Consider the following 14,616-nt stretch of genomic DNA (forward strand, 5'->3'; position numbering starts at 1 on the left):
TAAAAAAAATCTTTAAAAGATATTTGTGTGTGTGATAGAATGAGGATAGCAGAGGAACATAGGGTGAGGGATAAGCAGACTCTGCTCTGAGCACAGAGCCCAACATGGTGCTCAGTCCTACAACTGTGCAATCATGACCTGAGCCACAATCAAGAGGAGAGTCAGATGCTTAACCAACTGAGCCACTCAGGCACCCCAGAAGGACATTTTTCAAACCGTATCCAGACCCTGTGGTATTCAGCATTGTTGATGACTTCCTCTTTGAAACTCAGTCCTTCTGCCACATAACTCTCATGTAATTCTTCTTACCTGTCTGGCATTCCTTCTTGTTCTCTTCTCTCATACTATTCAGGAGGATTCTATCTTTTCTCCATGGCTTCGGGTATGATTTATATGTGGATGACTTCGAATTTATATTTCTAGTCCAAGTGTCTTACATGTCTAACTGCCACTGGACGACTTCACTTGGATATGCCCCAGCCTCCTCAAACTTGTCACTGTCCAGACTGAGCTATTTGCTTTTACTCATCTGTCTTCCTAATCTGCTTTGTCCTATGTTCTCCATCTCAGTGAGTAGTATCTTCCTCTTGTGTTGTGGAAGCCAGAAGCCTGGGCATCATTCCTAATTCCTCTCTTCTGTTCCCATTATCTAATGAGCCACCAAGTTCTAAGGGTTCTGTCTCCCAAATATGTCAAATCTGGTGACTTGTCTGTCCCTTCTGCCACAATTTCTAGTTCAGGCCATCACTCGAACTCACTAATCTCTTGCCTAGATTAACTTCTCCAGATTCTCAACTGGTTTGTATGCTCTCCGGGATTCTTGGCTTCCCATTTCACTGCCCATACTGTGGCTATAGTGATTTTTCAGAAATGAAAATCTGATTTACCACACCCTTATTAAAATCTTAGAATGGTTCTTCACAGCTCTTATTTGGCAAAGACCATCTCTTTTACTACTACATTATACTCTGTGCTTCAGCTACATTAGCCTTCTTTTGTTCCTTGAATAGCTTTCATTTTGGAGTCTTTTGCACAAATTGTTTTTTTTGAAAGACTACTTTCTCTGCCACTCCCACCCTCATCCTTTCCTTTTGCCTCGATTACTCCTGTTTATTCATACATGAGGTCTCTGCTCAGCTCCTCTTTTGGGAAGGCTACCCTAACCTCCTCAGGTCTTAGGATTGTCCATTTCACTTTGTTCTTCCTCTTTTTTTTTAAAAATTATTTATTTATTTATTCATAGAGACATAGAGAGAGAGAGAGAGAGAGAGGCAGAGACACAGGCAGAGGGAGAAGCAGGCTCCATGCAGGGAGCCTGACGTGGGACTCCATCCAGGGTCTCCAGGATCACGCCGTAGGCTGCAGGCGGCGCTAAACCGCTGCGCCACCGGGGCTGCCCTGTTCTTCATCTTGTTTGTATTCCTCCAGTAGGTAATAATCTCTCTGAGGATATAGCCATCTTTTATCTTGCTGAATGTTGTGTTTCCAGTGCCTGGGATATAGTACATACATGCAATAAATATTTAATGAATGGGAATGGATGAATGAATAAATGACTCTCCTTCGTGGATTTTTTTCACATGACTGTAATAGAGGTATTCCTCAATATCCTGCCTTCAGTCTTCCTTTCCTATGTAAGCTCTCCATATTCTACCAACCACTTGTAATGATTCTCAGCGATTTATAATTTATACCCCTTATTTGAGCTATATATTTATATCCAGTTGTTTACTGCAAGTACTTAAGGGGACAAATGATCTACATGTATACCTAAAGCTAACCTCATTTCTCTCCTTTTCTCACCTTCTTGCTTCTCTGTGTGGCTGTGATATTAACCTCTAATCTGTCATCAAAGCTAGGTATCTCTGAGCTATTTTAGATATCTTTGTGTTTCTTACTCTTCCCCCACCTCCAGAATAGGGTCAGTAATTCCAATCCATTCAAGAAGCATTTATGAAATAATTTGTTTTGAATATGTATTGTTTCCTAAAAAAAATTTACCTAAAGTCTTAAGTTTTACAGGCTATATAAGTTAGAATATAAAAACAAAAATACAGCATGCTTCTCTTTTACAGATGATGAGACTAATATCAGAGGAACTGTGCAGTCTGATTTTTCAAACCTCCTGCTGTTCAAATTACTGTTGCTGCATAACTACCCTAAAATTTGGCTGCTTAAAAAATTAATGTGTTCATGGATTAGGTGGGTCAGGAATTTGCACAGAGTATAATAGGAATGACTTATTTGCTCCATGAGACCAGTGGTTCAATGCAAAGACTCAAAGGCTAGGTATTGATTGATGACTGGGACCTATGTGATCTAGAGTGTTTATTATACATGTCTGACACCTAGCCTAGTGGGACTCAAGGACCAGGATTGCTGACCATGGCTTCTACAAGCGTCCTCTCCATATGATTTGGGCTTCCTTGTACTATACAAGCCTTGAAGTAGTAGGACTTAACTAATGGCCACTCAGAGAGCTCTAGAAGTGTGTGTTTTAGCAAACACATTGCATTGCCTTTTCTTACCTAATATTACCTTTAAAGTCCTGTAGTATGTCTTCAGCTACATTCTTTTAGTTATGGCAGTGTCAAAAACCCACCCAGATTTAAGGGGAGGAAACCTAGACCTCTATATCTTGATGGTGGGCAAAGATGACCCTGTAAAAGAGCATGTGAAATGGAAGAATATAGTTGTGGCCATCCTCAGAAAATACAACCTGTCATTCTTTTACCTTTATGAAATGTTGCTATAATAGTCTACTGAACCTTAAGGTATTGCCCAGCTATTGGAACCCTTCTCTGGCTTTACCTCCTTACATAATCTTTCCAGTCTCTAAGGAGCTTATTGATTGGAGGATTATGTGCTTCATCTTAGTTACCATTACAGTTAGCTATTGATGAGAATTACATGGACTTTCTGGAGAAGATGGATTATTAACACATTCACACAACTTATACTGAACCTTTGTAACGAAGGCTCTTTGTATATTGGGAGAATACCTATGTGATGTAGACTTCGTACACATAGGTATATACCTATGTATGTTAGTAATAATTTAGTTAATTGAAAGTTTAGAGAAGCGGGGTAAAGGATTGCTTTTTACTTAGCAAAGAGTAAATATGTAAATATGTTTCTGCTTCTTCAAATCATAGGAGCAAGATGTTAACTACTAGCATTTTATTGCGCACAAGTACAATAATTTTGGTTTTTGCAGATATGCAATATGATGAAGATGATGATGAAATCACGCCAGACTTGTGGCAAGAAGCATGCTGGATTGTAATCAGGTAACTTTTGAGACCAAACTGAATAAGCCTTAAAAGGCATAATAATCCATAAAGGGATTTCATGCTTATTCTGTTATTGAAAATTATATATTTTAGTGACCTATGGGTGGCTCAGTGGCTGAGCGTCTGCGTTTGGCCCAGGGCGTGATCCTGGAATCCCGGGATTGAGTCCCACATCGGTCTCCCTGCATGGAGCCTGCTTCTCTGCCTGTGTCTCTGCCTCTCTCTCTGTCTCTCATGAATAAATAAATAAAATCTTAAAAAAGTTATATTTTATATGAATATGTCACATGAAAGCTGGTTTCTTTATTTTATATATATATATATTTAACTTGAACTTTTAAAGTATTTCAGACTTTAAGTTACACAAAGAATTCATATATACATTTCACTCAGGTTCCCTAGATGTTAACCTTACATATTTTCTTTGCCTTTTTTTCCCTTTCTTTTTTTTTTTTCCGAGACATTTGAGAGTAAGTTGCAGACATAAGAACGTTCTTTTATATAATAAGTCATCAAAATCAGGAAGTTGATATTAATACAATAATTTATAGTTCTTACCCAAATTTTGTCAGTTGCCCCACTAATGTTTATAGAAAAGTAAATTTTTTTCTGATCCTGGATCCAGCCTAGGATTTCATATTGCTTTTAGTTTTCTTATTTTTTTGTCTCCTGTAATTCAGAACAGTCCCTCAGTCTTCCTTTTTTTTGATCTCGGCACTTTTGAGGAATACAGGCCAGTTGCTTTTTAGAATACCCCTCAGTTTGGGTTTGTCTGATGTTTTCTCATAATTAGATTCATATGATTGCTTTTGGCAGGAGTGATGTTCTCTGCAGTCCATTAGGTAGCATGTGATATAACCTGTTTTTATCCATTGCTGATGTTAATTTGATTCCTTGGTTTTCTTTTTCTTTTTCTTTTTTTTAAGATTTTGTTTGTTCATAAGAGACACAGAAAGACAGAGGCAGAGACTCCCTGCATGGAGCCTGATGTGGGACTCGATCCCTGTACTCCAGGATCACGCCCTGAGCTGAAGGCAGACACCCTTAACTGCTAAGCCACTCAGGTGTCCCAATTCCTTGGTTTTATTATTTTAAATGATAAAGTTACATTAGGTTGTATTTCAACCTAACTTCCCATCTAATTCTAAGTATAATTAAAACTCAGAAGCCTTTTTGTAGGTAAGAAAAGTAACTTTTAAGTAGTGAACTTATATCCTGCTGTATTAGAATATAAAATGCTACAACTCTGCTCTCTTATCAAACTGACACTTGCTGTGATGTCTCTTTGAGCCCCTTCATCTCCAAGGTGCACATCCTCTGGGTTCACAGTCTCTTCTTTTTCAAAGAACACATGCTTCCAATGTTGTACCAGTTGTATTTGGAATATAACTAAACGTTCTTGAACCTTTTTTTTGTTGTTAAAAAAATGTGTTGCAATTTTGAGATGTGTCTTTTTACTACTAATCATGGGCTATAAAAACTTTGTATTAAGACATTTGTATCCTCTATGATGTTTGAGTTTTAAACACTAAGAAGTGTCTTACTAGGAAAAAAATAGGTAGATATTCTGTGAGTATTCCTATATTCTGCAATATCTAGGGAGAAGGAATATTTTGATCTTAAAAGAACTGTTTTCAACATATATGATTGTTCAGGGTAAACTATTTTTGAGCTGTCACCCCATTTAACATTTGTTACAAAATATTTGATTTTTACATTTTAATAGACTATAGGTTCTTTGGCTATTGTGAGATGATGCTTTATTTTCTCACTTTTTAACGTCAAGTGATTTTTCCCAAACAGTGTGAATGTGATGTTACTTAATGTCAGAGACTTCAGTAAGAGGGCTTGTGGTAAAATAAGATATATATATATATATAGGGGATCCCTGGGTGGCGCAGTGGTTTGGCGCCTGCTTTTGGCCCAGGGCGCGATCCTGGAGACCCGGGATCGAATCCCACATTGGGCTCCCGGTGCATGGAGCCTGCTTCTCCCTCTGCCTGTGTCTCGGCCTCTCTCTCTCTCTCTCTATCATAAATAAATAAAAATTTAAAAAAAGATATATATATATACATATATGAAATATTTATATAGTTTAGGCATGTAAAGGACAACCTTTTTTTTTTTAATGTTTGTTTGATAGAGATAGGGTGCTTGTATAGGGGAAGGGCGGAGGGAGAAAGGAAAGAAGCGGACTCCTTGCTGAGCGTGGAACCCCACACCAGGCTTAGTACCCAGACTGAGGGGCAGCCTGGGTGGCTCAGCGGTTTAGCGCCGCCTTCAGCCCAGAGCCTGATCCTGGAGACCTGGGATCGAGTCCCATGTCAGGCTTCTTGCATGGAGCCTGCTTCTCCCTCTGCCTGTGTCTCTGCCCCTCCCTCCCTCTCTCTCTCTGTCTCTCTCTCTCTGTCTCTCATGAATAAATAAATAAAATCTTAAAAAAAAAAAAAAAAACCCAGACGGAGGGACGCCTGTGTGGCTTAGCCGTTGAGTGTCTGCCTTCGGCTCAGGGCGTGATCCTGGGATCCCGGATTGAGTCCTCCATCGGGCTCCTTGCATAGAGTCTGCTTCTCTCTCTGCCTCTTTCTGTCGCTGTGTCTCTTGTGAATAAATAAATAAGTCTTTTAAAAAATAATATCAAGACAGATTATGACCTGAGCTGAAATTGAGAATCAGATGCTTAACCAGCTGAGCCACCCAGGCACCCCAAGGGTAACATTCTAACATTTCTAATGATTTTGGGAAGTCTTCTGGGGGAAATGAAACTTATCCACAGTTTTGTAAAGATTTTTTCATTGTTAATTGTCCATAAAAACCACTGTTACTGGGCAGCCCAGGTGGTTCGGTGGTTTAGTGCCGCCTTCAGCCCAGGGTATGATCCTGGAGACCCTGGATCGAGTTCCACGTTGGGCTCCCTGCGTGGACCCTGCTTCTCCCTCTGCCTGTGTCTCTGCCTCTCTCTCTCTCTCTGTCTCTCATGAATAAATTAATCTTTTTTTCTTTAAAAAAAAAAACAACACATTGTTACTTAAATTATAGTGCCTTCTTTCATATGTTTCTTATATGTCAATGGCAGACTCAAATGGTTGTGAGAAATGTCTTTCCTGTTAGCTTGCAGTTATACAAGGAAATTACCCTAACCATTTTTAGGCTGTATCTCATACAAGAATGATTGTGGGGGGAATCCCTGGGTGGCTCAGCGGTTCAGTTCCTGCCTTTGGCCCGGGGCGTGATCCTGGAGTTCCGGGGTCGAGTCCCATATAGGGCTCCCTGCATGGAGCCTGCTTCTCCCTCTGCCTGTGTCTCTGCTTCTCTCTCTCTCTCTCTCTCTCATTCATAAATGAATAAATAAATAAATATCTTTAAAGAAAAAAGAATGTGTTTTCTTTTTCTTTTTTTTAAGATTTTATTTATTTATTCGTAGACACACAGAGAGAGACAGAGACACAGGCAGAGGGAGAAGCAGGCTCCATGCAGGGAGCCCGACGTGGGACTCGATCCCAGGTCTCCAGGATCACAACCCAGGCTGTAGGCGGCGCCAAACCGCTGCGCCACCGGGGCTGCCCGATTGTGTTTTCTATTCTCTGCCATAGGACCTAACTTCTAATATTAATGTCCATGATTGAATCAGGTTGAGATCTTGACCCAAAGCCATCCAATCTAGGTCTGCTAGTGACCTGTGAAATGACCTGGTGATGCCAAACTGACCATTAGTTGGGCTGTACATATTGCCTCAGAAAACTGATGTAAGGATAAGGGATTGGTAGTGGCCAGGGAGAGGTGAGTAGAAACTAAGAAATTGTCATAGGTACAAGATGCAGGGTCACAAGATGAAGGAATTGGGACATGGTGGTATGCTGGTGCGTTGTTTGCTCCTGCTGAGGGGTGATGAGATAATCCAGTCCATAAGAGTGTGGTAAATCTCAGAGCTCTCATAGTCTTCCTAAAACCTAGCTGTACACTTTCTGGGTGGTGAGGAGTGAAATTGCTCTTGCAATTTTAGCTTCTTGTTACTTTTAGTGTGTATATATATATTTTTTTCTTCTTTTTCCTTCCTTCATGTGAAGAAGTGTCTGTTCCTTGTAAACTGAATATCTACTCTTGTAGGTTCTTCTTTAGGGCTTCATTATGTGATTTCTGTATCTGTTGGTAACTCCCATCTCTCCCATACTTCTTTTCTTTCTTTTCTTTTTTTTTTTTTAACTCCTATTTCATTTTTTAACATCAGTCATTTGCTGAATATTTTCACTTGAATGACTTCATCTCACCTTTATATTTTTTATTTCTTTAAGATTTTATTCACTTGACAGCAAGCACAGTTAAGGGGAGCAGCAGGCAGAGGGAGAGGGAGAAGCAGGCTCCCTGCTCAGCAGGGAGCCCAATGTGGGGTTCAGTCTCAGGATCCTGGGATCATGACCTGAGCTGAAGGCAGACGCTTAACTGACTGAGCCACCCAGGTGCCATCTCACCTTTAACATATTCAAAATAGAACTACTCTTAAACCTTAAATTATGTTTTTATACCTTCAGTATTTTAGTTATGGGTATCATCTTTCCTCTTTTTTTTTTTATCACCTTTCCTCTTATTCAAATTAGAATTATTTTATCTTTATACATTTTTTTTAGTTTAAGATTTTTTAATTTTAGAATGAGAGAGCATGGTGGGGAGGGGCAGAGGGAGAGAGAATTTTAAGCAGACTCTGCAATGAATGCAGAGTCTCATGTGGGGCTTGATCTCATCACCCTGCAATCGTGACCTGAGCCAAAACCCAGAGTCAGATGCTTGACTGTGCCACTCAGATGTCCCACATTTTCTTTAGTTTGAAAAACTATTTCAAAGAGGTTGAATGAGGGGTACGTGGCTGGCTCAGTCAGAGAAGTGTACAGCTCTTGATCTTGGGGTTGTGAGTTTGAGCCCCACGTGGGATGTAGAGATTACTTATATAAATCAATCAGTCCATTTTAAAGAGGTTGGATAAAATTTATAAGAGATCTTTATATTAGGGATTCCTTATAGTTTTTATGCTGTGCTTTAATTATTTTACCCATAAGCCTTGATTCCCAAAACTTAAGTCCTACAGAGAAACTGTTTCTAGTTTTACCCCTTTTTTGGATACATCATAGTATCTGCGTAATGATGGACTTCTAATGGTTGGATTTAATTATAATGAGAATGGGGAAATACTCTAGAAAACATCACTGAGTTGTAACTAGTTATAAACTCAAATATTTTTTCCCAGTTCCTATTTTGACGAGAAAGGCTTGGTCAGACAACAGCTGGATTCTTTTGATGAGTTTATTCAGATGTCTGTTCAAAGAATTGTGGAAGATGCTCCACCTATAGACCTACAAGCTGAAGCTCAGCATGCTAGTGGAGAAGTTGAAGAACCGGTAAGAGGGTTATTCTAATAAAGTAACATATGTAAAAGAAGAGTATTAATTTGTAATTTCAGTTCTCTCACCTGGCTTAAAGGTTAAAAAAAAAAGTGAATGTTTTTAGTAGGTTACTTACAGCATCTTTTATCAGCTCCTGTTTATTCTTACTAGTAGATATATTTTTGCAAGTAATCCAAATCCCTAATCCTTATTCAGATAGTAGGGATATAATAACTGGGGACGGGGAGCTTAGAAATATGATGAACTACTAGGAGAAGCAGGCCACAAATAGTCATGTTGCTTCAGAAGCCCCCCCTTTTTTCTTCCTTTCGTGATTTCTTTTCAACAATCATAAAAGAAAATATATTTGAAGGACTTTCCCCCTTATTTTTGTAAGAAATACGTTATAATAGATAATAAAGGAAAAAATCACCCAAACATACCAGCTGTTTTAGTTTTTCTAAGTTTCTAATAGTCTGTTTATACATACATATGTTCTTAGCATTATTAAAATCATAGCAAGGTTATAATTTTATTTTTTTTTTTAATTTTTATTTATGATAGTCACAGAGAGAGAAAGAGAGAGAGGCAGAGACATAGGCAGAGGGAGAAGCAGGCTCCATGCACCGGGAGCCTGATGTGGGATTCGATCCCGGGTCTCCAGGATCGCGCCCTGGGCCAAAGGCAGGCGCCAAACCGCTGCACCACCCAGACATCCCGCAAGGTTATAATTTTATAATCTGGTCTTATGTGAGTTATTGTAAAGAAGTATATGGTCCAAAATAATGCTGTCCCCAGTTTTTGAGAAGAGAGATGGGGAAACTGAAAAACCAAGTGAGTCAGGGAGAGCCCCAATTCAATCTTCCTTTTATTTTTGGCAAATTCAGTCCTCCTTTTCTGTAGCTAATCTCCTAAGGGCTGATCTTTTCTTCTAATCTAGTTGGAGATGCTGCATAGACTTTTAACAAAAATCGTATCTAGTTGGAGATGCTGCATAGACTTTTAACAAAAATTGTCGGTTCTTCTGGCACTGTGCTGGAAAAATGGGCATAATTTTTTTTTAACACAATATTTTCCTAGTATTTGCAAAACAGAGAGGTAACAATATAACAGGTTCAAAGTGTCACTACTATTAAGTACTATTGGAGGAATAGATCTGAAGCTGGGGTATCAGAATTTAGTGGAAAAGATGGGGGCAGACTTAAGCTGACTATGAAGGGCGGCGGGGTAGAACTTGTCTTAGTAGAGACAAGATACTTAGGGGGTTCAGCAAGGAAATACTTGGTGTTATTTGACTTGGGGATGGAATGACCACAACAGTCAGTAGATGATTTTTAGCTTGATCTGTTTTTGATATGTGTTAGCGGAAGGTAAGATAGAATGAGATTGTCATGGGCTTTGGGTGTTATTAGGAATTGTTCAATTTGGGGAACTTGGATGTTAATTACCATTAGTGGTCTGTTTTAGTCCCATTGTTTCTTTTTCTAAGATCTGGTTTAGAGAGAAACCACTTTCCGTTTACCTCTGGAAAGTGCTCATGGATCTTGTTTTATTGGGGAACAGATACTGATTGAAAACTTTTTTTGGTAGAGGGAGTACGTTGTGCTTTGATCAGGGTTGGAAGTTGTTCTCAGTCCTTGATATAGAGTAATTGGGATTTTTTTGTAAATTTAATTGAAGAGATAGGTTTATTTTTTCCAGTGTTCTGTTGAATAAATTAGAGGATGGTCCTAATTGAATTTATCTTTTCTTTGTTTTTCTGGTAACATTGTATGTACTTCTGACCTTAACTAAGGAGAGACCACACAGAAGTATATAGATTACTGATACAAATCTTTTAACTATTTGATATAAACATAGAGCATATGAGATATATGCATAATCTTTATTTACTTGGGATATTTTAAGTCTCTTGGTCTTTGCCTTAAGAAAGCAGGTACAAAACTTGACATCTTTGAAATAGGGATATTGGCCTTTGAGAGTCCCCAGTGTTAGTAAAGTGGGTGAATTTCAGCAGTTTCTAGAGCTGCTCCTAGTCAAATGTTAATGTTGATTAAAATGGAATCATTAAAACTTTCATGGAAAACTATCCTTTTCATGTTTTTTGGTTTCCTTTTAGCCAAGATACTTGCTGAAGTTTGAACAAATTTACCTCTCCAAGCCTACCCATTGGGAAAGAGATGGTGCTCCTTCGCCAATGATGCCAAATGAGGCCAGGTTAAGAAATCTCACGTAAGAATTTTTCCAATAATTGATACTGTAATACAGTTCAGAAAATGTGATTTTAACCAGTTGAGTTTTAGCAAACACCTTACTATTACTTAGTTGTGATTTTACTTTTGTTTCTAAAGGTATTCTGCTCCACTTTATGTTGATATAACAAAAACAGTCATTAAAGAAGGTGAAGAACAACTTCAAACTCAGCATCAGAAAACTTTTATAGGAAAAATTCCAATTATGTTGCGTTCAACTTACTGCCTGTTGAATGGCTTAACAGATCGTGATCTTTGTGAGTTAAATGAATGCCCTTTGGATCCTGGTGGATATTTCATTATTAATGGATCAGAAAAGGTATAATAAGTGTTATTTAAAGAAAATTACAAAATTGTAATTAAGATTTAGATTATGAAATTTCAAATTAAAAAGTAAACTTGTATACAGAAAAGCCTAGAAGTGGCGTTGAATTATTTAGGGAGTGACAGCCAAACTTATGTAAACCAAACCTTTATTTAGTTGTATATAATAAATACTAGAAATGTGGTCAGTTGCTTGAGCTTATATGTTTCTGTGAAGCATTTATGTAAAATGGAGTTTGTAAAGTTTAAGAATTGATGTTTCAGTGAGCTCATCTGATCAGCTTAAATTAAGATGCAGATTTTACTCTTCTTTCTACTTCAAGGACTTGTGGGTTTTATGGCATAACTGTTTTATTGTCCCTAAAGGTTCTGATTGCTCAAGAGAAAATGGCGACAAACACCGTCTATGTGTTCGCCAAAAAGGATTCTAAATATGCCTACACAGGAGAGTGTAGATCATGTCTGGAGAATTCTTCCCGACCCACAAGTACTATTTGGGTTAGCATGCTGGCAAGAGGAGGACAGGTATGGTCTGGAATATGATGTTGTTTGAGTTTATTTCTTTCTGTCTAGTCTTATAATCTGTCAGACTCCATTCTTTTTTTTTTTTTTTAAAGATTTTATTTATTCATTCATGAGAGATACAGAGAGAGAGAGAGAGAGGCAGAGGCACAGACAGAGGGAGAAGCAGGCTTCCTGCAGGGAGCCCGCTGTGGGACTCGATCCCAGGACTCCAGGATCACGCCCTGAGCCAAAGGCAGGCGCTCAACCGCTGAGCCCCCGAGGTGTCCCGTCAGACTCCATTCTTAGTTAAAAAATGTTTTCTGGAGCTTATTGTCAGTGTTATATGGTAGATGTTGTATTATTATTGCTCTGTGGCAAATTACCCCAGTAACAACATAGATCATCTCACAGTTTCTGTGAATCCAGAATCTGGGGTGGCTTCACTAGGTCCTCTGGCTGAGCATCTCTCACAAGGCTGCAGTCAAGGTGTTTGCCTGAGCTGTGCTCGTCAAAGGCTCATTTCATGTGGTTGTCTGTGAAACCAGTGTGATTCAGTTCACTGTGGGCTGTTGAATTGAGAGACTCGGTTCTTTGCTGGCTGGTGGCAGGAACCTTCTCTCAGTTCTTTGCCACGTGGTTCTCCATGTAGCTGCTGACAACATGGAGCTTGCTTCATCAGAGAGAGTAATCGAGAAGACCATAGAGTGGACAAGCAAGATGGAAATCACAGTCTTCTATAACATAATCTTAGAAACAACATCCTATCATTTCTGCTGTATTCTCTTTGGTTAGATATAAGCCACTATGTTCAGCCCCTTTTCAAGGGAAGACAATTATACAAGGGAATAATAGTAGTAGGCAGGAGTCCATGAGCACCATCTTAGAAGCTGCCTACCATGTTACTTGTTTTTTTTTTTTTTTTTTTTTTTAAAGATTTTGTTTATTTATTCAAGAGACACAGAGAGAGAGAGAGAGAGAGAGAGAGAGAGAGGCAGAGATATAGACAGAGGGAGAAGCAGGCTCCCTGCAAGGAGGCCGATGTGGAACATGATCATGGATTCTGGGATCAGGGCCTGAGCCGAAGGCAGATGCTCAACCGCTGAGCCACCCAGGCGTCCCCTATGTGATTTGTAATAATTAATACCTAGCCTTGGGCACCTGGGTGGCACAGTTGGTTGAGTGTCTGACTCTTGATTTCAGCTCAGGTCATCATCTCAGGGTCGTGAGATGGAGCCCAGCATTGGGCTCTGTGCTCAGTGTAGAATCTACTGGAGGTTTCCCCTCTCTTTCTCCTCCTGCCCCTCCCCACACTGGAGCAAGCTCCCTTGCCTTCCCCCCTCTCCCTTCCTCCCCCCACCTCCCTTCCCCCCTTCCCTGTCTCTAACATCCGTAAGTAAGTGAATAAAATCTTTATTTTAAAAAAATAATAGCTAGCTTTTCTTATTTGCTGTGTGTAGTTATGTTACTCTGATTGCTTGATATTATCTTTATAACGGTCTTCAAAAGTAGTTGCAATTGCTTCTATTTAATTTCAGGTACAGTTTTTATTATATTTTGTTTTGAATAAGTTATACATGCACATTAAAACAGTTCAAAAGTAGAAAAAAATTTAATATAGAAAGTAGTCTTCCTTTGACCTTCTTTTCCACAGAGGCAGTCACTTTTAATAATTTCTCATGAATCAGTTCAGAAATAGTCTTAATGCAAAAAATATAAATGGTAGCATGAGATACAAAGTTTGAACTTTGCTGGTATCTTTTTTTTTTTTTAAGATTTTATTTATTTATTCATGAAAGATACAGAGAGAGAGGCAGAGACATAGGCAGAGGGAGAAGCAGGCTCCCAGTGGGGAGCCTGATATGGGACTCGATCCTAGGATCATGACCTGAGCCGAAGGCAGATGCTCAACCACTGAGCCACCTAGGCGTCCCTGCTGGTATCCTTTAAAAACATGTTTATTTATTTATTTTTTTTTTAAATTTTTATTTATTTATGATAGTCACACAGAGAGAGAGAGAGGCAGAGACACAGGCAGAGGGAGAAGCAGGCTCCATGCACCGGGAGCCCGATGTGGGATTCGATCCCGGGTCTCCAGGATCGCGCCCTGGGCCAAAGGCAGGCGCCAAACCGCTGCGCCACCCAAGGATCCCTAAAAACATGTTTAGATCAGCACTTTATCATTATTTTGGAGCTGTTATATTCCATATGTAGATATAGCTTGCTTCCTTTTCCTTTTCCTTTTCCCTTTCCTTTCCTTCCTTTTCTTTTCTTTCTTTCATTATTTACTTATTTATTTATATATGCAGGTTTATTTTATTATTTATTTATTTATTTTTGGTAGCATAATTTATTTTATTTTATTTTGGTAGCAAATTTATTTAACCATTTCCCTTTTGATGGGCATTTAGGTTTCTAGTCCTGTGCTCTTGCAAACAGTTCTGAACTTGAAGATTAGAGAATTTTAGCTACCTGAAGTTAAATAGACACATAGAATAGGTGTTTTAAATAATTAAAGTGGTTTTTATTTGTAAATAGAGGTAGAATGGGGCCCAAGTACAAATGTTTGGAAAAGATGTGTTCCTGATGTGTGCATTCTTTGTTGAGCAGCATTAGCCTAGATCATGGAGGGCAAAGAAATGAAAACATAAGTTAGAGAGATTACTATGGCAGTTAGGGGCAAAATGAATAAATTAGAGGCAGAGAAAAGAAAAATCATCTGGGGCACCTGACTGGCTCAGTCGGGAGAGCATACAACTCTTGATCTCAGGGTCGTAGGTTTGAGTCCCACATTGGGTGTAGAGATAATTTAAAAATCAAATCTTTAAAAAAAAAATCTGGGTTTAGTGATAGATTTGGTATAATATGAGT

General features: G+C 38.9%; 1 protein-coding gene across 1 annotated transcript in view; it reads left to right on the forward strand.

The window, feature by feature from the left end:
- Positions 1-14,616, forward strand: part of POLR2B (RNA polymerase II subunit B) — a 47,111-nt gene that overhangs the window by 1,810 nt on the left and 30,685 nt on the right. The window contains exons 2-6 of the mRNA XM_035709558.2: positions 3,218-3,290; positions 8,533-8,683; positions 10,788-10,900; positions 11,020-11,239; positions 11,611-11,769. Coding sequence (XP_035565451.1) covers positions 3,218-3,290; positions 8,533-8,683; positions 10,788-10,900; positions 11,020-11,239; positions 11,611-11,769 — 716 coding nt within the window. The remainder of the gene's footprint in view (positions 1-3,217; positions 3,291-8,532; positions 8,684-10,787; positions 10,901-11,019; positions 11,240-11,610; positions 11,770-14,616) is intronic.

This window comes from Canis lupus, chromosome 13 (genome assembly GCF_003254725.2).
Source record: "Canis lupus dingo isolate Sandy chromosome 13, ASM325472v2, whole genome shotgun sequence".
Lineage (NCBI taxonomy): Eukaryota > Metazoa > Chordata > Mammalia > Carnivora > Canidae > Canis > Canis lupus.